General features: G+C 40.6%; 2 protein-coding genes and 2 long non-coding RNA genes across 14 annotated transcripts in view; 2 read left to right on the top strand and 2 right to left on the bottom strand.

Annotated features, from left to right (window-relative positions):
• LOC128868364 (serine/threonine-protein kinase N) overlaps positions 1-24053 on the top strand; it is a 165100-nt gene that overhangs the window by 107411 nt on the left and 33636 nt on the right. For all 9 annotated transcript variants that reach the window (XM_054110369.1, XM_054110368.1, XM_054110367.1 and 6 more), the window contains one exon: positions 22033-23364. In XM_054110369.1, the coding sequence (XP_053966344.1) occupies positions 22033-23364 (1332 nt within the window). The remainder of the gene's footprint in view (positions 1-22032; positions 23365-24053) is intronic.
• LOC128868370 (uncharacterized) lies at positions 201-1014 on the bottom strand. Its single transcript, XR_008455104.1, has 4 exons — positions 929-1014; positions 751-821; positions 401-687; positions 201-289 (listed from the first exon to the last, which is right to left on the bottom strand). It is a non-coding gene; the product is annotated as an uncharacterized LOC128868370 (long non-coding RNA).
• LOC128868371 (uncharacterized) lies at positions 2854-7282 on the bottom strand. 2 transcript variants are annotated; one of them, XR_008455106.1, is made up of 3 exons: positions 7196-7282; positions 6919-7070; positions 2854-2923 (listed from the first exon to the last, which is right to left on the bottom strand). It is a non-coding gene; the product is annotated as an uncharacterized LOC128868371 (long non-coding RNA). The 2 variants fall into 2 exon arrangements; XR_008455105.1 differs by lacking the exon at positions 2854-2923 and adding an exon at positions 6212-6295.
• On the top strand, positions 5922-19542 carry LOC128868367 (uncharacterized). 2 transcript variants are annotated; one of them, XM_054110379.1, is made up of 6 exons: positions 5922-6271; positions 10432-10525; positions 10679-11343; positions 11432-11896; positions 14160-14477; positions 17350-19542. In XM_054110379.1, the coding sequence occupies exons 3-6, from the start codon at positions 10927-10929 to the stop codon at positions 19120-19122; spliced, it is 2973 nt and encodes a 990-aa protein (XP_053966354.1). In that variant the 5' UTR covers positions 5922-6271; positions 10432-10525; positions 10679-10926; the 3' UTR covers positions 19123-19542. The 2 variants fall into 2 exon arrangements, with proteins under 2 accessions (XP_053966354.1, XP_053966353.1); XM_054110378.1 differs by lacking the exon at positions 10432-10525.

Below are 24053 nucleotides of genomic sequence, written 5' to 3' on the forward strand. Positions count from 1 at the left end.
TTCCCAATACTGCCACAGCATTCAAGCGCAATTCACTACCTTTCATTTCCTGTGTCATTCGTGCACTTCCGCCAGTTTTTCACTTCACCAAAGCAACACTTATCTCGTCGGTCGACGATTTTGGCCGTCCTTCTCGAGGCTCGTCCTTCACAGAAAAATGTCCAGTGTGAAGTCTTTGATGCCACTTACAAATAATCTTAAGAGATGGAGAGTCAGTTTGGTCATTGAAAATTTCCACGGGCTTGAGTTGACGTCGAAAGCAGTAAAGCATTGATTAACGCATTCCCTGCTGTGGCATTTTAAAATTTTCAAAGAAAAAACAAAAAAAATAATGGCATTTTACAATTAAAAAAAAAAAAAAATAAAAAAAAAAAATTTAAAAAAAATACCACCGACTTACCCAACTTTTGTTGGTCCACTTGTCTGTATTCCTTGCACAGTCTGTGACCGTCTTTAGACAGATGCGAGACTAGTTTATTTTGGCGCAGTACCAACCCCAACTCAGTTAACCCGAATTCTGTGAATTTCAGCATGTCGGAATTAGTTGAGCAAAGAATTAGTGTGAAATTTTACACGTCTAAGCAATTATGACGTCTTCAAGCTTTAAAATTTGATCTTCATATATCGTACAAAGAGTTTAAGGCCATTGTAGCGTCAGGAATAGGGTTTGGATTTCTTTTTTCAATTCTGAAAGAGTTTATCATTGTCCAATCGACTTGAAAAATGTTATTGGGAGAAATATGCTTTTACAGTTTTCAGCTCCTCGTAGTGATCATTAGAGGCTGCAGCAACACAACAGTAAAAGTAAAAATCTTCTTCCTCTTTTCACAATCAAGTGGAGCACCAGAAGCAATTAGCAAATTTTGGTATGAAAATAGTTTTTAAACAAATTAATACACAAAAATACATATACAGAAAAATTACTTACACTCTTTGCGAAGACGTTTCACTTAAAAATGTCAAATCTTCGAAATATTCGAATTCAAGAGAAATGCCTCGCAAGCGAGCCGCCAGTTTTCGCTCAATTTTAAATGATGCATTTAAATAAGTGTGAAAAAATGTTGCTGGCTTCATGTTGCTGTCATCATGTTGCTGCCATGTTGCGGTATTTTCTCGCCGTGAACTGCGCACTACTTTGCCGTGAGATACATAAGAAATTTCACGCATATTTCATGGCAATGCAGTTTGTATGGATTTTGACAGGCATTCATTGCTTGCTTTTAGGGTCTCTTGATTATCAGATTAACGAGAAGTTAGAGTTCTTTGTCTAGTTAATAGAATTTCTTGGAAGAACACACACCAATTTCCAGCCAGATTAGTTTATTTCTCTGTGTTTGGCAATCGTTTGAATCGACGCAGTCCATCACCAGAGCGCACCAGTTCACGCTTTAGCAGTAGTGGTCGCAAAATGAATGGAAACAGGGTTCCAACTTGTTTCACATCCCTCCTATTCTCTAGGCTTGACTCCTTTTGACTACTATTTATTTATTCCCCAATTTGAAGAAATGGTTGAGGGGAAATTTTTTTATTCGAACGATCAGGTGATTGCAGAAACAAACTAATGGCTTTTTCTTCAGACTTGGACAAATCTTATTATTCGGAAGGGATCAACAAACTAAAACAGCTTCGGATGAAGTGTACTCGTATAAGCCTAAATTGGGACTATGTCGAAAAAACATTTTTTTTTTAAATGATCTTCGTATGTATTAAGGCGATCCCTGGGTGGTCTAGAGCTCGAAAATTTGAGGTACTATTGTGTTTTCCGGAAAGTAATTTCCGATTTTACATATAGACGGCGTTAATAAGTGTTTTGAACAGCTTGAGACTATTTATTTTAATTTTTAGTTTGCTTTAGAAAAAAGTGCGCGTAATTTTGTATATATTTGTTTGTTTGGCGTCAATTTTAATATAGAGCCCACAAAAGAGCATTTTCGTCATATTTTACTTTATTATTTCCATAAAGGACAAAGTGCAGAGAAGGTTGCTAAAAAGTTGCGTGATTTGTATGGTGATAAAGCTTTAAAAGAAAGACAGTGTCGAAATTGGTTTATCAAATTCCGTTCTGCAGATTTTTCACTTAAAGATGAGCCACGTTCAGGTCAAGACGTTATCAGGGCTTTAATCGAATTGGATCGTCATGTAACTTTGCGTGCATATAAAAAGTCTTGGACTAGTAAAGAAGCTTGATATTTGGGTACAACATGAATTGAAAGAAATCCATTTAACAAACCGAATCAAACCTGCTAGAACGGCTGTAGAATCGAAAATACTGGGAATATCCTTCCAAAAATTTCACAGTATATTCATAAAAGCCTATACTTTCGAAGTTTGAAAGTTCTAGACCACCGGGACGCCTTAAGATCGTAAAATCGACGAATATTGTAAATAAATTAAAAACCTTAGTTTAATTTTCCCTGCAACATATCAGTGATAGAGTGCGCAACATGCCAGCCATTGTCGTACTATGAGTTCATTTGATTGACTCTGCCTCTGCTGCAGTATCTGTTGCTAGAGCTAAACATTTGTTCTCATATATGTATGCATGTATGTATGCATACATATTTAAATATGTAAATATGCTAGAACCGAAGGCATCTGGCAACTGTTCATTGATGTTTATTCGTATTTTTTATGATATGCTGCAATTGTTTTCAGTAACTCTGCGGTGCATCGCTTTCACTTGCCGTGTGGAATATTGCCGAGAATGCTGCACAGCACGTAGATATGTATGCACTTTACATATCAAAAACTGCATCCGTACATATACATATACATACCTATGTACATTCATAGTTGTTGCATGTATTCATATGACCCACTGCGTTTAGTTTGTGGCCCGTTCTTATGCTTGTATAGTAGCTCAGTTTTGCCGACCACATTGTGGTGGTGGCGGTTTGCGCTCCCTTCGCCATGTGACCTACATCTAAGTGTAATTAAACAAAAAGTATACTTTACTATTGTCGGCACAATTTTACAATTCTCATAAAATTAAAATACTTTCATACGAAGTTTCGATTTTATTAGCTCTACTGCACTACGCCTAACAAATGCATTCACTAATTTCTATGGTATTCCCGCTGTTCAAATTACGAGCGTTTTTTGACCTATAAAACCCTTTCATCTGTAAAAACCAGCAAATTTTCGAAAGGCTCTTCGTGAAGACATCCGATTTGCTTGTGAAGGTCCTCATTGGTCTTTATGAGAGACCAATAGTGAACATTATAGAAAATAATTCGCGGCTTTTCGGGTCTTCAGACCAATAAAAATAAATAATTAATTGGTGCGTACATTTCTTTCTGTTAGGTGTTTGACCGAGCTCTTCCTCCTATTTGTGGCGTCCGTCTTGATGTTGTTCCACAAATGGAGCGATCCACAGTTTTAAGCTGACTCCGAACGGCAAATGGTTTTTGTGAGTAGATTTTTCATGGCGGTTTGCCGTTGTCTGCCGAGGGGCAAGCGCTATTAGAACATTTTTTTACCTTTTGGTGTTTCATGCACGAACCTACACACTCCCGAATGGTAGTCACGCGCCAACCTATTCGGCTACGGCGACTACTACTAATCGTCTAAATGCCAATATGCCTTACATAACGTGAAATCATCTACTTCTTCTTGATTGGCGCGATAATCGCTTAGCCGTTTCCTTCTCGTGCGCCAGTTGGACACACCCAGTGACGCCAACTCCTTCTCCACCTAATCTTTCCAACGCATAGGAGGCCTTCCTCTTCCTATGCTACCACCACAGCTGATGCCGCATCGAATACTTTCAGAGCCGCAGCGTTTGTATCCATTCGGACGACATGACCCAGCCAACGTAGTCGCTGGATCAGTTCATAGTTCCGCCGCTCGCGATGTTCGCCGTTGCCAACGTACGTAGGACGGGCATGACGAGAGCCTTGTAGAATGTTAGTTTTGTTCGTCGAGAGAGGCCTTAGTCCGAAGTAGCACTTGTTGATAAGAGAAATTCTCTGTTTGGAGTTCAAAGCTCAAATCAACGTGAAATCATCACCTCTGTGAAATTAGCTTATGCGTACCGAATAAACTCAAGATATAGGCCTGCCAATTGGCCGCTGAGGTCATATGATTTGACTCCGTTGAACTACTTTTTGTGAGGTACATAAAATTAGTGGCTTTTACCTATAAACGAGCTACGATTGAAGACTTGGAAGCCAATATTTGATGGTGCTTAAGGTCGGTTGTACTGGCAAAGGTGGTAAAAGATTGGGTCGGACTAATTGTCACAATGTTTGAAATTCCAAAATATTCATCACTCCTCATTCATTCTTGTTTTAGATGAAACAAAATTCTCTGCCTCCAAAAAACTCATTTGTTACAAAACGGACATTTTTTTCCTTTTTTCATGTTTGTTTTGTTTGTTTTTTGTAATTTTATTGTGTACTTTTATTTTTATTACAATATTTTCACACTTCTATGTTGTTTCACTGCAAGTGTGACTACCGAGTACCAGAAATGTTTATACTTTGCGTAAATATTTGAACACGAAAATGCATGAAAAAGCTCCTCATAAAAATCCATCTGCCATTCGCAGGCGGAATAAAACTGTGGGCCCCTTACTTGTGAAAAAACATCAAGACGTACGCCACAAATAGTAGGAGGAGCTCGGCCAAACCCCCAGTATATGTATACAAGTAAATGGCGCTTCAAAAATATTAAAGTGATTATCTTCTTTGGTCCTTTAAAGTATCTTGCGAGGGTTCAAAATAGCTCGCTGCACAGTTTTTTTCTCTCGGACAAGCTGGCATCTATATGTGGTCGTAAAGCTCACACTGCATATTGATCCACCGCCTGCGGTATTCATACGGCATGAGAGTTGCGAGAAAATTCTCGGAAGAAGTCAAGTAGTTTATATTCGCGACTACTACTATTTCATTTAGACATTTGGTGCTTCTGGGTATGCAGTTACAAATGCACGACTATACTCAATCTTGGCTCATGCGCTAGACCTACACATTTCGTTTAAGGGGACCCACTAAAGTAAGCAGCGCCTGTCCATCAGCATAGCGCCTATCCATCAGCTTACACGCATAGGAATCCTTTAAAATCCATTTGAAGCAAAGTCTCGTATGGGCGTTCTGATTAACCAGACTGACTTACTGTATACGAAACTTAGATTCATCACTACGAAGCAGGAGTCTATAAGTGGCCTAAAAAGTTAAGAATATCACAGTTAGAGATGAGAAAAGATTTTTGGACCTTTGCGGTGACGGCCAACATCGTAGGCGATGGACCAAAGATCCAGCGGCTACGTTGGCTAGGTCATGTCGTCCGAATGGATACAAACTCTCCTGCTCTGAAAGTATTCGATGCGGTACCAGTTCGGGTGTTAGTAGAGGAAGAGGATGGCCTCCTATGCGTTGGAAAGATCAGGAGAAGAAGAACTTGGCTTCACTTGGTATGTCCAACTGGCGCCGGTTAGCACGAAAAAGAAATGACTGGTGCGCTTCGGTAAACTCGGTCAAAATCGCTTAAGTGGTTAACGCGCCTATCAAGAAGAAGAATTTTCGTAAATTTCAAGTAGTTCATATGGCAACTTGATAGGCCTTGACAATTACGGAAATATGTGCAGAGAACATTAAAATTTGTATGCATAAAATTTATACGAAAAGAGCAATCAATCTTATCCGCAACAAAAGCGAAAATATACGAATCTGAGCGTTCGTCTATCCGTTAATGATATTAAATTTAATAAGTGGCTGCGAGCATCGTAGGATGGAATCGGCACAGAAAAGTTAAGAGAACCCTTTCTTTTTATTCTGCAAACTTTTGGCCTACTTTAGTATACAAATATTACTTCAGCTTCACTTTCACTTTGTCCTTATCCTTTCCTTTCCCTTATAATTGCAATCAAATCTTCTTTTGCAACCTGAATATTTAAAAAGAAAAAAACAAGAAATCAAATCTTTCTCTCAGTTTTTTCATTTGAGATCTGCTTTTTAGCATGCAAAATTTTCTCTCTTCAAACTGACACTGGGGAAACCACGCTACGTACATACATTGCGCTCTTTGGGCGTGTTTACGAGCATAAATACAACAATTTTCTTCACACATACTCAGATGATATTGAGAAGAAATTTTCTATTGTAAAATCTAAGATTTTCACGGCGCTTTTCGCGTGCTTGCTGCGGTGTCCCTTTGCTCGCTGGCTGGTGTAGCTGATCGGAGCGGACAGTTGTGTTCGTGCCGTGGTGTTGTTGAGAACGTTTTTTTCATGTCCGTGTTGTGCGTTGTCTTATGCGTTTAAATGCGTTTTGTGCGTAATGTTGTGTAGCAGCATCTACATAAATAAATAAATAAAATTAAAAAGTCACACACACACACGCACGCAATTGCAAAAACACCTACTGTGTCAGAATAGAACATCGAAATACAGATTGAATTATACTCAATCACTGCAAACGATGTTACCGGCAGCTGCATCAAAGTTAAATTCGTATAAGCGCGAGCGTTTTATAAATTTTAAATAAAAAAATTTTCTATTTTCTTTTTGTAATTATATTCGTTTCTAATCGAAATTGTGTGCAAATTCGAGGAAGTGGTACATTTTTATTAGTAATGCAAAATGTATTAAATTTTTTTGTACTTTTCTATAACAGAAAAAAAAAATAAAATTTGTTCAATAGGAAAAAAAAATTAAAAGAAAAATTGTTCAATATTGCGCAATAAGCAAAATTTGCGCCTTCTATTCGATATAAAATTACAAAAATTCGCATAATCGCATAGTTGGCATACGCGTTCTTATGTAATGTGTGCTAAAAAACAACAAAATTTAAAAATTGAAATACACAGGATGCACTTCCGTCGATCCTTATAAAACGATCGAACTTTTGATCGGTCACATGAAAACACGTTTTGCGCTGACTTTTATTGTATTTTATTCTTGCATACAAACATACTCACCTGTGTGTGCGTATGTATGTACTCATATTCGCATATGTTGTTGATGAGACTTATTTTTATATGCGACCTCAAAAGTCTAATCGCCAGAGCCAACCCACACCACCTACTTCACCGCTCGCCCTCGAATCCATTATTTGAAGAATCTTTTGCACCTGTAATGTAAATAAATTTGTGAGATCTAAAAATGCAATAGCGAAACCGATGGATGACTGCGCGAATACGACAATTTACGTAGAATAGCTAATAAAAACATTTTTAGCCTTTATTTTATGTTTACCGCTGTTGTGTGTGCCCATTCCGCTCGCTTGCCAGCCATAGTACAATACATAAATATTTCGATTTCGGACGAATACTTAAAAATAAAAATCTTACATTGCAATAATAAATTTATAAAAGAAAACTATTTTAAAAAATGAGAGTGTTTTTGCAGCAACAGTAAAAACTGAAAACTGTGGCTGGCAGCTGTCAAACGTTGCTACTGTAAAAAGTGACAAAAAAAAAGAAATGAAAAGAATTTTGTAATATTTTTAAACACATTATCATGGACGAATAACGAGTGGACGGACGGACTGCGTGTTTGGCAAAAAATACTCGTACTTTACGAAATTTCATATTCGTCGTTTTTCTTGTTGTGGTTTTGTGCGTATGTAAACCGTTAGTCACTGAAATTCCTGCTAAGTATGTAAAGAACTTTTACTCAATTCAACGGAAAATAAATTACTGAGGTCTATGTTGTTCGTTGTTTAGTTGAGTTTGTAGGTCAAGAGATGGCCCGATATAAACTGAATGCTTCCGTAGGCTTACCAGAGGTCCGCTGAACTCTGTCACTTTGGCGAACTAAGAATAGATAAATAATTGGCGCTTACACTTTTTTTTTATTTTTTGATGGGTAAGGTAGGGTTCAAAATACCTTCGCACCTACAGCGATCATCGTCAACTGCATCAATTGGTGTAGCCACTAAAATAATCCCTCCTTCTTTTCTGGGGGGGGGGACTTCCTTCCCGGAACTTCTTCTTCTTAATTGGAATACTTTCAGAGCCGGAGCTTTTGTATCCATTCGGACGACAAGACCCAACTGACGTAGCCGCTGGACGGATCTTTATTCGCTGCGCTATGTCTATGTCGTCGTAAAGCTCATACAGTTCATCGTTCCATCGCCTGCGATATTCGCCGTTTCCAACGTGCAAAGGTCCAAAAATCTTACGCAGAATCTTTCTCTCCAACCGTCGCTTCATCGGATGTTGTCATCGTCCACGCTTCTGCGCCATATGTTAGGACGGGCATGATGAGAGCATTGTAGAGTGTTAGTTTGGTTAGTCCAAAGTAGCAATTGTTGGCAAGAGAGATTCTACGTTGGATTTCTAGGCTGATATTCTCCCTCGAACTACTTTATGCATTCCTCCGAGAGAGCCCAGAACGACGTCCATGAAATAGACCAATACTATTCACTCACGTCTGGGTACACCATATTTGTAGACAGCTTCATGCTACAGGCTCGTCTTCTAATGTCTTTGCGCCGTCATACCAGTGGGCATGCTCCCATGTTTCTCCCACATGGGCGTATGGAGGTTATGCGCTATCGATAGTTTCTTTTGCATCTGCAGCAAAGAAAAAATATCGGAAAATGTTGCGATAATATTATACCGTCTTGAGTACTTGACGTTTATAATTTGTCGGCAGTTCGTAGACAGCGCTTGCACCCTTTCTAGGTGTTTCGCCGAGCTTCTCCTCGTAGTTGTGGTGTTCGTCTTGATGTTGGGGACCCACCAAATGGAGGGACTTACGGTTTTAAGCCGACTCCGAACGGCAAATAGTTTTTGTGAGGAGCTTTGTCATGGCAGAAATACACTCGGAGGTTTGCCATTGTCTGCCGAGAGGTGACCGCTATTCGAAAAAACTTGTTCTATTATTTGATGCTTTGACGAATTGGATCAGTATTTTTGACAATTTTTTGTTTGTGTTTTTTTTTATGGAATGTATCTTCTACGCTGCCGTCGCAGCAATGGTATCCCCAGGGACAAAAAAACTCTCCCTCCATCGTCGCCCACTCTGGAACCGCTTCCGCATTAGTTCAGAGCTGTTGCACATCAGATGTCACTTGGAGTATTTGAGAGAAAGTTTCTGCGGATAGTTTTTGACCTTTGCACGTTAGCAACTTCGAGTATCGTAGACGATGTAACAATAAGCTGTATGAGCTTTACGACGACATAGACATGGCGCAGCAAATGAAGATCCAGCGACTACGTTGGCTGGGACATGTCGTCCGAATGGATACAAATGCTCTGACTCTTAAAGTATTCGATGCCGGACCAGCTGTGGGGGTAGCAAAGGAAGAGGAAGGCCTACTCTGCGTTGGAAAGATCAGGTGGAGAAGGACTTGACTTCACTTGGTGTGTCCAACTGGCACTGGTTAGCAAGAGAAATAAACGGTTATCTCGCCAATTAACAAGGAGAAGAAGTAAACTGGAGATTTTTTTCCTCCTTGTTCACTCCTCTCGGAGGCATAGGGCCTCGCGTTGGTAACGATAATCTATTTGACTTCTGACAGAGTAGGTGATTAGCCTGCCGCTATAACTGGAGGTACTGTGATGCCTAATTTGGCCGGTGTTTCTTACTTTGTTGCGCATACTCATAGATTTATGAGCAAGCCACCCGTATAGATTTTCAATAATATTGAGATCTGGGAATACGGTACCAATGCTAAAGTTTCAAGGTTTTGGAATGCAATCCAATGCCCATACTTGACGTGTGTACAGGTGCATTATCTTGTTAAGGAACCCAATTAAAGCTCCAAATGTTTCACGAATCTCGCGAAAAGATGATTCCAAAGAGCTTTATAGCTGTTTTCCGTCATTTTGAAGTCAACTATTTTCAATTCGAACGCGCCACAGTGCGATATTGCTCCGCATACCATAACACCACCTTCACGGCTGTGATGTCGACTCCAGATCGTTTCCTACTTTCTTAAGTCATGGAAATAGTAATTGTATCCATCCGGCCCAGCCAGATTGAACTTCTTTTCGTCACCACTAAATACTACTTTTTCCATTCACTGGGACCGTTATTTCTAAAAAAACGCCAAGCCCATGTGGTCTTTTGCAAAAGGGAGGTGGCGTTCTTTACTTAAAGCTGGTTTTTTTTGTAATTTTTTATGCTTCAGATGCGGCGCTTTTAGAACAGCCCTTCGAGCGGTGGATTTGCTGACAGCAACATTTGCACATTTCTTTAATTTTTGCTATTGGAGGGGCGGACTTTGATGAAATCCTAAGGATTTTTCGGGTTGCTTTCGGTGTTAAAGCCATCGCAGTTTTGCCTTTTTAGTTCTTACCATAGGAGGCAACTTCTTTCACGTAAAGATCTTAAACGTTTGGACTTCGACCAATTTTTTTTGGCAATTTGGCGATGTGAAAGTTCCTCTGAGGCTAAGATATCGATTTGTCCTTTTTCGCGACTAGTAGATCAAATACGGCTGCTTTAATAAACATTTTCTTCCATTTTTTCATAAACATTAGTGCCTCTAATCAAGTGAACCGGACTGTATTATATCTTGAAAACTGTTAAACGTCTCCCTTTTTTCATATTCATAAAATTTTTACGCCAGAAATGGTAGGTTATACTTTTTTTCGTAAACTATATAGTGTTTTCGATATGTAATACTATAATATACAAATCAAATACTAATAATATACAAATCAAAAAGAATATAAAAACAATTCTAGCATCGGCATCTGTGTAATTTCCAGTATTTATCTACATTAGTTGTGATTTATCGGATACCAAATATTTCAAATGAAAATAAGTTACTTTAAACGCAATAAATGTGTGTTCGAAAACGATTTGATAGACGTGTAACGCAACGTCATTATTTGTGAGTAGTGAAAACATTCAATGCAAAAAAAAAAAACAAAAAAAGTTAGTATAACAACGCAGTTATTGGCTGACTTAAGCAACACAGTCACAGTTCCACACACAAATGCGCTTTTGCCGGTGATCTTCTGTCATCTGAAATGAGTGATGCCGGTGAGCCGCCTCGCAAAACGCCGCCCACGACAACCGCTGACCGCGACGACAAACAAAGTGCGGCAGGCATTAGTGATTCGCAAGAATTTCGGCATGAACAACGGCGGCCTCAAGCCACAACAAGCGGCGCCACTGGAACCACTCAGCCACCGCAGCCACATGAATTGACCGCAGAGTGGACAGTACGCGCCCAGCTAACATTCGCCCGCGCCGGTGAGAAAGTACAACGCGAATTCAGCTCAAACGATCCTACTAATCCTGTGCGCGTGGTATACAAGTGGTCCACATTTGACTCGCCCGTGCCGCCGGATGATGACGTCGATATTGACGATTCTTCGTCGTCGACACTGCACAAACGAAATTCATTCGCTAGTCGGGGCTCACGTCAATCCACACCGCTAAAGGTGAGCGAGTACACATGTCTGCGTACATATATACAATACAAACACACACACAAACATACCTACATATGCACATTGCTTGTATTCACAGACCGCACAACACACTCGACGGTGGCACCAACAGCCTCACGAAAGCTTCCGTTCGACAACCTCTTCAACCAATGCTGATTTGGGTGGCGGCGATTCCGCATTTAGTGGTTCGAATGCTTCTAAACAACGCCAACGACCCTATCAGCGCCAACCGCAAACCGCAAGCGGCGGTCCGAATGTTGCTGGCGTTGCAACGGGTGCACTCTATGGTACGCGTTGCCGCAGTACCTGTAATATAGTCGTCTCAGCCGTTGCAGACTTCTTACCTGCAGATGCAGCATCTAGCGCAGCTTTTGCCTCAGCGGCAAATGAAGACTTTGCGAGCAGTGGAGCAGGAGGAGGAGGAGGAGGAAGAGGGAGAGCGACGACACACGTAACGGCTACGGCTACGGACTTTATACCCGAGAAAGAGGCTGATCCATTCGTATTCAATACAACGGCGTCGTACACTGTTTTACCTCAAAGGGTAATTAAAAGGGCAACGCCTTCAAGGTATCCAAAGAGTCGTTGAGGAGTAATTACTGTAGCTGCAGGCTTTGTATGTTTTTTATTTTTATTTTTTTCACTGAATACCTTCTATAACACAGTGCGACAGTAAAAGTTATCCAGGAAGAGATTCATATGCACATGAAACTATATATTTTATTTAGCAAATCTGAACACTCAGTTTTGCATTTCCTCATCACTTAAATTTTTTAAAGCGCTTGAAAATTTCACATCCAAAGTCGAAAAAACCAGTCTGGCCAGACTCGGATGTTCAACGGAGGGTTAAATACTTATACTCGCTTCATGAGATCAATATATTTAGATATCAAACGAAAGAGGATATATAGCGAGGGAGAATTAACATTTTTCTGATAGCCAACCCGCGCTCAAGGCTCTGACGACGTCCTGATGCAGATCCAAACTAATCAACTTTTGTAAGGGGGGAAATCAAATCTCTTGGGTGTACAGGTAACATTTCTCTGATCTGGGTTCCAGCACATAGGCACATAGAGGGAAATGAAATTACTAGTTAGCTTGCCAAGAAGGGAACTGAAGTGGTTTCAGAGACTTCCTGCCCGGTCATCGGCATACCCCTGACTGTTGTTAAAGGGGAATTGCAGAAATTATTTCTCAAAAAAGCGCAGAAAAGATGGAGCTCCATTTCATTCATGTGCTATTTCGAAAACCTTGTGGCCCCAGTACAATAGACGGAAGACCCAGAAAGTCCTGGGGTCTCCACGCCATTCAATTTACCTACTCGTAGCTGTGTTTACCGGCCATTGGACAATTAGCACACGCGCGGAAAATTTAGGTTTAACTTAAATGGTATACCCCTTTGCAGAAGCTGTGAGGGGAGCATTCAGAGAAGAAGGGTGCACTTTCTCTGTGAGTGTCCGGGTTTGGCAGCTAGACGATTAGGGTTACTGGGTGCTAATTTCTTCAACTGTCTGGGGCAGTGCGCCGATCCAAATTCCATCAATAGCTCTTGCTGGCTGTAGATAACTGAGCTTTGGAGGTCTCATAATGATATAAAAACGGTGTAGTTGATGTTGTTGTTGTTGTAGCAGCATAAACATTTCCCATGCATATACGAAGAATGCTGCTGTAGTGACAGTCCTTGGCCGGATATAAATCCGGGCCGTTCCGGTTACATAGAACCGACTGTCGTAGGGACGTGTCGGTGCTTTAGTGCTAATTGTGGAGTGCCAGGGTGGTACTTCAACCATTTCACCTGCCTACCTACCTACTTAAACTCACTTCATGATATCAATTTGGATGTCAAACGAGAGAGGATATATGCAGCTTAAAAAAGAAAATTTTTTTTTTACTTCTCTTGAAACGAACCTTTGAAAATTATTGTTTATCTTTGAATATCTCTGAAATGTTCTAATATATAATTCTTCGTATGCAATAAAGTTAGGGGTTCTCCCTTTGAAACTTTCGAGTTATTTAAAAAAAACGTAGTTACAAAAATATGCAGTTTCATGCATTGAACGAATTTGTCCTGGATAACACAAAAAATAGCTGACTTTTGTCGCACGGTGTAACCTGTAAACTGACTGCTGGTTTACATAGTTTTTATTTTAATCAGTGGGTGGCATACGCGCTTTTGCCATCCATCGATTTACTTAAGCAGCAACACGCGAATTTGTGTGCATTTTTGCGATTTATCCGCTTTAATCTCCACGCTGTCTAAGCGAATCCCACACTTTTGCATATTGGAATTCACCACCCCGTTTCGTATATAATTAATTATACGCTCAGTTCGTTCAGCAATCACTTGAAGACAATAAATGATTTTTGGACTTTGTTTTTGTCTGTTTGTTGTTTTTTTTGTTTTTTGGTTTTTTTTTTTTGGTTTTTTTTTTAACAATTTCGCAATGCTATTTTTAATTTTCGCCTCATTGGCAAAACGTGCCCACAAAAATTGGCTCGCTGTTGGTACGAGAGAATACTTATCCACTGAACTGATGATGATTTTGCACTTACGTGGGGAGTTCATTCGCATTTGGCACAAAAAGTAAAGACAATAGTTTCATATGAGTCGTAGTATAGTTTTAATTCGAGGAAATGCTGTCGTTTCGTGTTGTAGTTTGTGAAAGTATGAACATCTCAATGATTACAATTTTTGTGTACAAGTAAGAAGTTTTGCTCCTCAACCACTCTGCGTTACCGTAATTCCTAGTTTTGTTTTTGTTTAAAATCTATTTTATGTTATGGGTTATTGCTTTCTAATTCGTTAGTCTATTGATTCTACAATATCTACTGGCTCGAAGGATTTTGCCGCTTTAGGCAAAGTATTAGCACTCCGCGATGCTTTCTCACAGACAAGCGATACGGAAACTAAATACTTTGAAGAGCGTGAACGTGAATATGAACGGCGTCGCTTCGCCAATAGTCGTAGTCCGATTGATCGGCGAACTGTGCAGCAACAACAGCAACAGTCACAGAAAGAACGTAAATCATATGAGCAGCGTCGTGCCACTGCGGAAGGATTACTTCAGGCGCCTAGCAGCCATCTCAGCGGCGATTCTTATGTGGACGAGGCACACTCATTTATGGTAAGTTGTTACCTTCGTTGCTTGTCAGAGAGCGACTAGCGTAGACTAAGGAAAGAAACAACAATAGACGCCTTCGATTCGCAACATCTCTTTTCACTATATTCGGGCTCTGCTCGCTTGACGAAAAATTTGCTTGTGAACGCAACAATAAAGTTATCGAGCAAGAGTCGTCGCCTGCGAGTATGGTTATACATCATGAAACTGGTATAACTTATTGTAATACTATTTTCAGTGCTGCCAAATTGTTTTTCGGATGTTTGGCCAGTTTCAAAAGAACTCGTTGATACAGCGAAACTTTTGTTACTTGTCGCGTGCACGCACGGCGGCTTCGTTACTTGCAGTTATTTAGTTTTTACTCTACAGCCAAAAACAACATTGAGAAGAGCGAGAACGTAAAGGGGTTAAAAGACCACGAGTATCACAAGTGACAAGTTGAAGCAACAAATATTTCCCATATGAACGCGATCTTAGTCCCGATTTACACAGGGAAACATTTGGAAGAGAAATATTTTGTTCGTGGGAGAAGGACGAACGAGGAAGAGGCGACACGCTTTGTGCTTCTTATTCGTATTGTCAAACTAAAAGAAGTAAACGCCAAAAGCAACGAATGTTGTTGAAAACAATTTGACTCGTGTGACCGCGAATGAAACATCAAACAAAAATTTCCAGTGACTCCCTTCCAGATGTCTCTATGTGTAAACTCGGAGCTTACTAAACTCCCTAAGTGCTTCCAAACAAATATAATTTCTGGTAGCTCTTTTCCAGTGCTACCCATATATTTTTATTTACACCAGTTGCTTCACCTATGCGCTACTCGTTAACGCACGGCTAATCGAAGGCACCTATTGAAACCATCGCACTCATACACATACATAGATTGTTATATACATATAGCTACGTATGTGTGGCTAAATCAAAAGTTGTTCCTAAGTAGAGATGGGGGTACGAACGTAGTTATTTTAAAGGCAAAGATGTGAGATGTGGGGCAAAGGGCCACAATATATTTTTTATCGACCCTATTCGTAAAATGGCATAAGCCTAGTTTTCAATAAAAAAAAATCGAAAAGATGCAGATCTCATCTCAAGTTAACCTACAAGTTGATCTAGTAGCAGGACCCATTTCTGCGTGGAAGCTAACCTAATCTAAATCTTAATAAATTTTTAATGCCACCTGTAGGTGGTGTCGCCCATATCAATAAAAGAAAGGTGACTAAAAACTAAAACAAATGAAATGGTAGGAAATCCGTTAAATTTCCTGTAAATTCTTTATAATGACGAACAAACAAATGATGAAAAATTTAGCACGAAAAATATTGTAAAAAAAGAAGGGACTTAATTATGCGAAGCGCTATCACTAACAGCTAGAAACTACTACTATCTACTAGGGGACACAGGGGTTTACCTGGCAACGAAGTAGCGCACGCATTGGCGAGAGAGACTGCGGCCTCGCAATTAATAGAACCCGAGCCTTTTCTTGCTATGGGACAATACACCATCAAGAAGAAGCTTAGGAGTGAAGAGTGTAAGGAGTGGAGGTCTGCTGGTACCAAACGACGGGGCTACTTTAGGCGAAATCTTTATTGGGAGGGTGAAATTGGTGGGCTTAAAAGACTTACAACTCTCCCCAAGGATAAACTGAGAATGTTGACGGGCTTTATCGCAGGCTACTGCAGACTGCGTAATCATCTGCATATGATCGGGCTATGACCCACTGATTCTTGTCGTTTATGGGAACAATCGCAGGAGACTCCAAAGACAAAATACCATAAGGTTGAAGTGCAAACCTCGTAGAAATCTATCTGTCTATCTTAATTATGCGATCATATATTCAGCTCGTTCAGAGTTATATTTAATTTATATCGCTATGTGTCTTGAAAGAAGTATTGACAGAGTCTAGACTTGTAATGGCTATTTGGCTCTTCAAATAAATTCTAATAACTGTATCGTTGCAGGATAATACTTAAACAAAAGAGCTTAGGTGTATTATCATTATTAGAATGCCATTATGCACTGCGACCAGAGTTGATCTATTGTGCAAGGCGTATTTTTGTAACCCTTGAGTTTTAGGCTTTTTAAAAGTTTTAGCACAAACCCAAAGGTTTGTTGTTGCATGGAGATTCTACGGTACTACCAAGGTGGTGAAGGCTTTGTCTACCTAATTCAGGCCTTTCACAAAGCACATATTCTGAGCTTTCTATGTCCATTTCGTAAGAGCGGCAGACATTGGTCTCAGATAGCCCAATATTATTTAAATGATACTTCGGGCTGCAGGGACCTGTAATCCTGTTAAAAGTCGCACATCTGCTCTGCTTAGTGAGGGTAGCTTGTCAGATATTGCTTTGCTGGGATTTAGGTGTAAATTTGGTTGACAAGGCTCTGAAGTTATCCGGTAGCCAATGGCAAAATTACATTCTGGATATTGTAGCTCTATTGTAGTTTACTCCTGAATTGACTCAGACATGCGCAACTTATGTCCGGTATGTCCATTAACTTATCTCAAAATCGTTTCTTCTTTTGTTCCACTCTGTTTTCGTGAAAATCGATGAAATTTCACCAGTAATAGAACCAAAAAAAAACTATTTTAAAAATATTTTTTGCAAATATTTGGCAATTGAAAATAAATTAATTTTAATTTTATTACTCTTGAAAGAGAGAGGGTTTTGGTTCTCAGTCAGTAACTTATAAGAATCAAATTAAAACCAATGACAAAACGGATTTACTCAGAAAACATTCAGTTTTTGTTTTTTTGTTTTGTTTAATATATATTTTACTGTACCCATCTCTACTTAGGAAAGCGCAACTGACGAAATATAATATTTTTATTATTTGCATTATTAAAAAATGTTTACTTTGAATCTATGAATCCATCCAGCCTTCGTTTTTAACATCCCCATCGCATACATTCAAATCTGCCTCAATGTCGCGGATACCAACAGTGCCGGAACAGACACGCTACCAACAACAACAACACGCACTCGCCTCCAAACAAAAGTCGAGTTCTAGTGAACCATTGAAAAAACCACGCACTGTGCACATCGACGTTTACTGCACTGGATCTGAAGATGAGGAAGAGGAAGGTGAAGGAGAAGACGAGAACGATCATGCTGATGCTGATGCCGAGGCATCGGCAAGTTCGAATGCCTCGAACGATGATGATGAAGATGCAAGTAAACATCATGATTTGGAGTCAACTTCCACACCACAGACCGTATTTGATAACGAACAGCTTCTACTCAAACATAAACGCATCACCGGACAAACACTTCCACGCCGTCTGCAAAAACCGCCACCATCAGCGGAACCAGTCGCGCCGCCGCATACCCAGCAATCCCAGAATGTCGCCGATCTACATCTCGGACATGCCATCACCAAATCCAGCACTGCGGAGGAGGTATCCGAATCTAAGCAGTTACTCTTTCGCAAACACATTGGCGATCAACGTGCCGCAAAATTGGCAGCACTTCGTCAAAAGTACATGCGTCAACCCAGTGACGATGCCATCAGTTCAAACTATCCGAACTCGTCTCGTTCGACGGTGCGTGATGCCACTTGCAGCAGCATTGCCTCAAGTGTTGTCACCTCATCCCAAGCCGAATATGGAGCCGATTCCTCGTGGAAGGAGGCTGAGGATCAAGAAGAAATGTATTCTTTGGCAAAATCGGATAGTTTCGAATATGAAAACACAACCGATCGTTTGCGTATTAAGCAAATGGAGTGCTTTTGGTCACGCACATCTTCTACAGAAGAGCCGCCAAGTGGACAACGCCAAACTTTAGCAGGTTCACCAGTGCGCGGGCATATGCAGTCACCTTTCTTACAACCGATATCCGAAGTGAGCTCACAAGGTAACTCACCATTTGCCACGCCCGTTTCGCGCCACGATACATTACCAACCGAATCTGAGAACTTTTCCGAGACGTCTGACATCTATTACACATACCCCGGTGCATCGGGGGTACGTACTTCGCCTGCATACCTGCAACAAACATCACATTTCCCACGAAATCGTCCCGGGTTTTTGCAGTTTTTCGGTCCATCTACGTCGCCAAGTCTTCCGCAGCAAAGGCATGCTTCCTTACAATCGCCATCACATGAAATGCCAGCAACTACAACAGCTGCAGATGTGGTAGTTTCGCCACCGCATGCGCAATTGCTTTATGCAGACTACCAACCACGCTTGCAACGGTGGAAAAGCGAGACGCGCGATAATCTTTCAACACACGGCACTTCTTCGCCAGCAGATCGAAGTAGTTGTGCTTCACCACTAGCAGTGGCCGGCGAGATTTCACCATTATTTCAAAAAAGCGGCAGTGAAGCTCCTCCAACCACCACTTCAGCTGCGACGTTCCATCAGTCGCCAATGATTGCGCGACGTTTCGAAATGAAGCATGCGAGTCCCGCTGTAAGCGAAGCTTCCACCACCTACGCCGGTTATACTGTGGAGCATTTGCAAAAGGCAAAAAAGTTTGGTGCGGTAGTTAGTACGGCGCGAAAGCCAGGTCATCACGTGGGACCCACCAAGAACCCTAACTGTTCTTGTGAAAGCTGTCAACGTTGGCTTGCGGAACGTTTTCAGGTGCGGAGTCGTGCTTTTTCGCTGGGAGAGCGACCAATTCTGCGACGTGCTAGTAAAGGGAACATATGATGAACCGTGAAGCTTGAATGAATACACTGCCATGCCTTAAAATAAGGTTTAGTCTTAACCGAACTTGATTATCTATCCAATATGAAAATGCATTTATGTGACATAAATGAAAATACGATTAGGTCTGGATGTAATGTCGTTTCTTTCTCTGTACAATAGTTAAGAAGAATTTTTAACAAACTTCAACATTACTACACATGCAACCTAAATACATCACATATCCACTAATATTTACTGAAACCGAGATTATTAATATATTGATTGAGTGTATCCATACTTTAAAGTAAAATACTTACGATACTAATATTTGTGTAATTGCTAAGAAAATATGGAGAGACTTATTTACTTATAAACAAAATGTTCCTCAATTTCCACAGCTGAACTATAAAAGTACCAAATAAAATCTGTATATAAAATGTGTAGTGTGAATATTTTTATATTTCAGGAGTAGACCATCCACTTACTTGATTTGAAAAATGTATTTAGCGAAAATGGAATGGGATGGTGGATGAACGGCATTTTCCAAGTACTCAGGCTGTATAGCTCATTATACTTAGGGCCTAGAGAGTGGATTTAAAGATTAGCGAATGATAGGTAAAGGAGAGTAGATAGGAAAGAAATCTTAGCAGTTAAAGTAATGACATTGCCGATGAATTGACGAACTGCGGATGAGCGTTACCCCACAGCAATCATAGCCAATAATCGGAATCAGTTCTACAAGAATCATGAATTGGACCCGCGATTATGTATGCAATTTATATAAAAGGTGATGGTTGACTCTAGAACGCTGCAAAGCCGCAAAGTGTTTAGTGACAAGCCCGAATAGAAAACTGACGAACTTTTGTCTAAACCTTGGTAGAAAAGACGTTCGGTTGATGATCGGTATTATTAAGCATACAACCCATGGGATCATCATGTGATCACCATTGAAATCATTAAGAACCCGATTTTACCTATCTTGCTTCGAGGAAGCGAATAGCACTGAGTATTTTCTCTGTGAGTGTCCTGCCTTTGCTAGAGCAAGGCTCGGTATTTTGGATTCCGATGTTAAGAGAATGAGTAAAGTTCTTACTCTCAAACTGGAGGATATTTTTAGATTTGCCAAAGAAAGTTCTCACAGGACTAGCTACGTATTTCTATCTCTGTTTCTATTCTGCCCTATCCCTTTCTCTCTATCACTTCTCTCCTTTCCTCCTTGACCGTCAACCCTTTTACTTTCCAGAGTTTCGAGTACAATGCTCTTTTTAGCCTCAGTGTTTTAGGAGTTACCATTCTCTCGGTGCTTCTTGGCTCGCTTTTTTTTTCAACCTTAGTAAAGGGTTTCCAATAAGAGGTGGCATTTTGATATTCAAAGAAAAATGCTATTTTTTAATATAAATGATCGGATGTTTATTTCATTATAAAGAGGAAGGTATGCCGTTAATAGTGGAAAATAACATTAGGCAAATGACTCTGAACTTCGGGCAGATCTCTCTATCCGCAAACTGGAGTCTGAGGTTCGTTCCACCGTTCTGCACCGAAGCTGGTACCTCTGTCCTCACTGACGGCTCCAAGATGGAATCGGGAGTCGGAGCAGGGATTTTGACCAAATCAGCCAATTTATCTATTCCCTTAAAATTGCTGAATACTGCTAGAATTTTTCAGGCAGAAGTCTTTGTGATCCTGCAGACATGCCAAATGCTTAGGGAATGTGGATGCAATGGAGACAGTTTCACCGATAGTTAAGCCGCGACTCCATGATGCAGATCCAAAATAGTAAGATACACTGTGAGTTAAATGGTAATCCTAGCTTCTCCGCGAGTTAACCGATCGTACAATGATCGGTAAGCACAGCTATAAGTTTGGAAGTTTAAAGGCGTGGCATCTCCGGGACTTTATGAGTCCTCCGTCTGTTGTACTGGGACCGAAATCGCACAAGACGAAATGGAGCTCCGTCTCTTCTGCCCTTTCCTGAGAAATATGTTGTGCAATTCCCTTTTAGTAACAGCCAGGGGGATGCCGATGACCGAGTAGGAGGTATCGTAGACCAATTCAGTCAACACCTTCCTGGCAAGCTCATTAGTAATTTCATTTCTCTCAATATTCCTATGTCCTGAGACCCAAATCAGAGAAATGTTACCTGCACATCAAAGAGATTTGATTTCCTCCTTACAGAAGTTGACTAGTTTAGATCTGCACCTTGGCATCGCGGCTTGACTATCGTAGAAAATGTTAATTCTCTCTCGTCCTCCTCCCTGTTCAAATATTTTGATTTTTCTTGATGCGCGGGGCCCCTACGCGATGCGATATACCTTACAGATAATCCTGCCCTGGACCCCAACTTCGCTAGCAGCTGCATGTTCTCGCCAAACAACATTCAGGACAATTGAGTTTGGCAACTCTGTAGTCTGGCCCAGTAAGCCATCTAAAGATAGTGGTGACCCTACTTTCGGGGATGTTTCTATTATCAGGAACCATTATTAAGACTTCGGAGAACTGTTTGCAGGTGCAATATGAAATATATATCAGACCGATTATCTGGAAATATTATAATGGGCTTGTGTTTAAAGTTTAGAGCTAAAAGCTGAAATACTTCTGTTTTATCGCCAAGTGAGTCGGAGGAAACACCAGCCCTACACCTGGGTTCCGTATTGGAGCCGTCATTGTTATAATCTTAGAGTTTCTCTCGTATTGAAAAAGCTCTAAAATCCGTTATTTGTAATTTTATTTGGTTATTTGAAATTTTTGCAATTGATATTTTTTCTCATTCAGGAGCACTTCTGAGCTTCATATTAAATATGAAAATAAACCCATCCAAACCACCCAAGGTAAACCAATCCAAAAACATTTATTTATTTATAATTTTTGAATTGCTTATTTACCTAATTCAATATGTAATTTATTTCCCTTTTCTCTTCGTCGTGGTAACAGGCAAACATACGCCTTAGTGAGTCATCGCGTAAACTGGATCTTCTTCGGCACTCACTTGATTTGCGGCGTCTGGAATTACCAGTAGATTCTCCAGCCGCCCATCAACTAAAATCAGAGCTCCAGTCAGTTCAGCAGGCTTCGTCGCCAATTCCAGTCACCTATACGTCGTTGCAGCCCTTTCATGGCGGTCTGTTAGGCGGCAAGCCATACCAACAGGTCTCCTCTTTAGGGCGCTGCGCCAGCGTATCGGGCAAGCTAGAAGTGCGGCTGATGGGTTGTCAGGATTTGCTGGAAGATGTGCCTGGACGTTCGAGGCGCGACAAGGACAACAATTCCAGTCCAGGTGATTTGCGTAGCTTCGTCAAAGGCGTCACGTCGCGTAGCAGCTCGAAGAGTTATTCAGTCAAAGACGAAACATCGTCGGAAATAATGGCAGTCATAAAGTTGGATAACATAACGGTGGCGCAAACATCTTGGAAGCCCTGTTCGCAACAAGCCTGGGATCAGCGCTTCTCCATCGATCTAGACCGTTCACGTGAATTGGAGATTGGCGTCTACTGGCACGATTGGCGTTCGCTGTGCGCCGTGAAATTCTTGAGATTAGAGGAATTCATCGACGACGTACGACACGGCATGGCATTGCAATTGGAACCGCAGGGTCTGCTCTTTGCCGAAATCAAATTCCTCAATCCGATGATATCGCAAAAGCCAAAACTACGACGCCAACGCATGATATTCAACAAGCAGCAGGTAAAGAATATACCACGTGCCAAGCAGATGAACATCAATGTTGCCACCTGGGGACGTTTGCTGAAGCGCAATACACCTTCTAGCTCACATCTGGCCACCGAAGGTACAACACGTGGCAATTCACGCGACAGCGAGTCACCAATTTCACGTTCACCATCGTCTGGCACTATTGATGCCGAACCGGAGCCGTATTCACCAGGAATGCAAGCACGAAATTTGGAATATGACCCTGATGCAGGCATACACGAACACGTCGAAACACCTGGCGAGTGTCCAGATCCAGAAGTGAGCGGTTTGAGTGGCATGCGGCCACTGTCGATGCAGGGTATTGCAGTGCTGCCACCGGAAGTGCCTTCACAACCTCCACAACAGTCTCTACAACAACAACAGCAGCAGCAACAGCATTTGTCTACGAAAAACAATAATTTGCATTTGCAGATAGCCGGCAAGCATAGCTCAGTGGCGACCACTGAAACGACTGGTCTATCCATGGGCTCACGGCCCACCTCGAAGTTGCCGACACCTACACAGATACAGCCGCCACCTGTGCCGGTCACTGCGCCACCAAAACTCGATCCGGAGGTAAGTGCTAGAGTACAAATAAGAAGATTCATAGAAAACATAGAAAATTACGTCGTCATCAATTTCAAAGGTGATTTCATTGTAGTTATTTATTTGGCATATTTGTTTTTAGTTGTTATTGTAATTTGTTAGTATTTTAAATTTTGCTCAGTTCAACCAATTTAGAGTGTTGATGATTTGTAAAAACCTTTGCCTTATTTAGTGGAATTGGTGTTTGTTGTTGCTCTCTTAATAGGCTATTGTAAATATCTAAACGTATCAAGTACATTTGTAAATGTAACGGTGTTGGCATACTGTTGGTGCAAAACAAAATTTATATTTTTTAACACTTTAACCAAATTTACCAAAATTAAATTTCAAATTAATATCTACAGTTTTGTGAAGACATTTGCAGTGTATTTACGAGCTATGTAGGGCTTAGCTATACAAATTAATTTTACTATAGGTATTTTTTCCTTGTGGGAATCAATTACTATATTTATAGTCTAGATTAGTTAGAGAACTATAAATAAATTTGGCTTAAATTTAATTTTCATGTATAGGTAAATGTTATTTGTGCGAACTTTGGAATAACTTTTTCGAAATGCAAAAATTTTAGGTACTAAATTAAGTATAATAAGATTAGCTATTTTTCGAATGCGTTCACGCAGCCTCAGACGAGCATTTATTTTATGGAATGAAGGCTGGCG

The sequence above is a fragment of the Anastrepha ludens genome, chromosome 6, assembly GCF_028408465.1.
Source record: "Anastrepha ludens isolate Willacy chromosome 6, idAnaLude1.1, whole genome shotgun sequence".
Classification (NCBI taxonomy): Eukaryota; Metazoa; Arthropoda; class Insecta; order Diptera; family Tephritidae; genus Anastrepha; species Anastrepha ludens.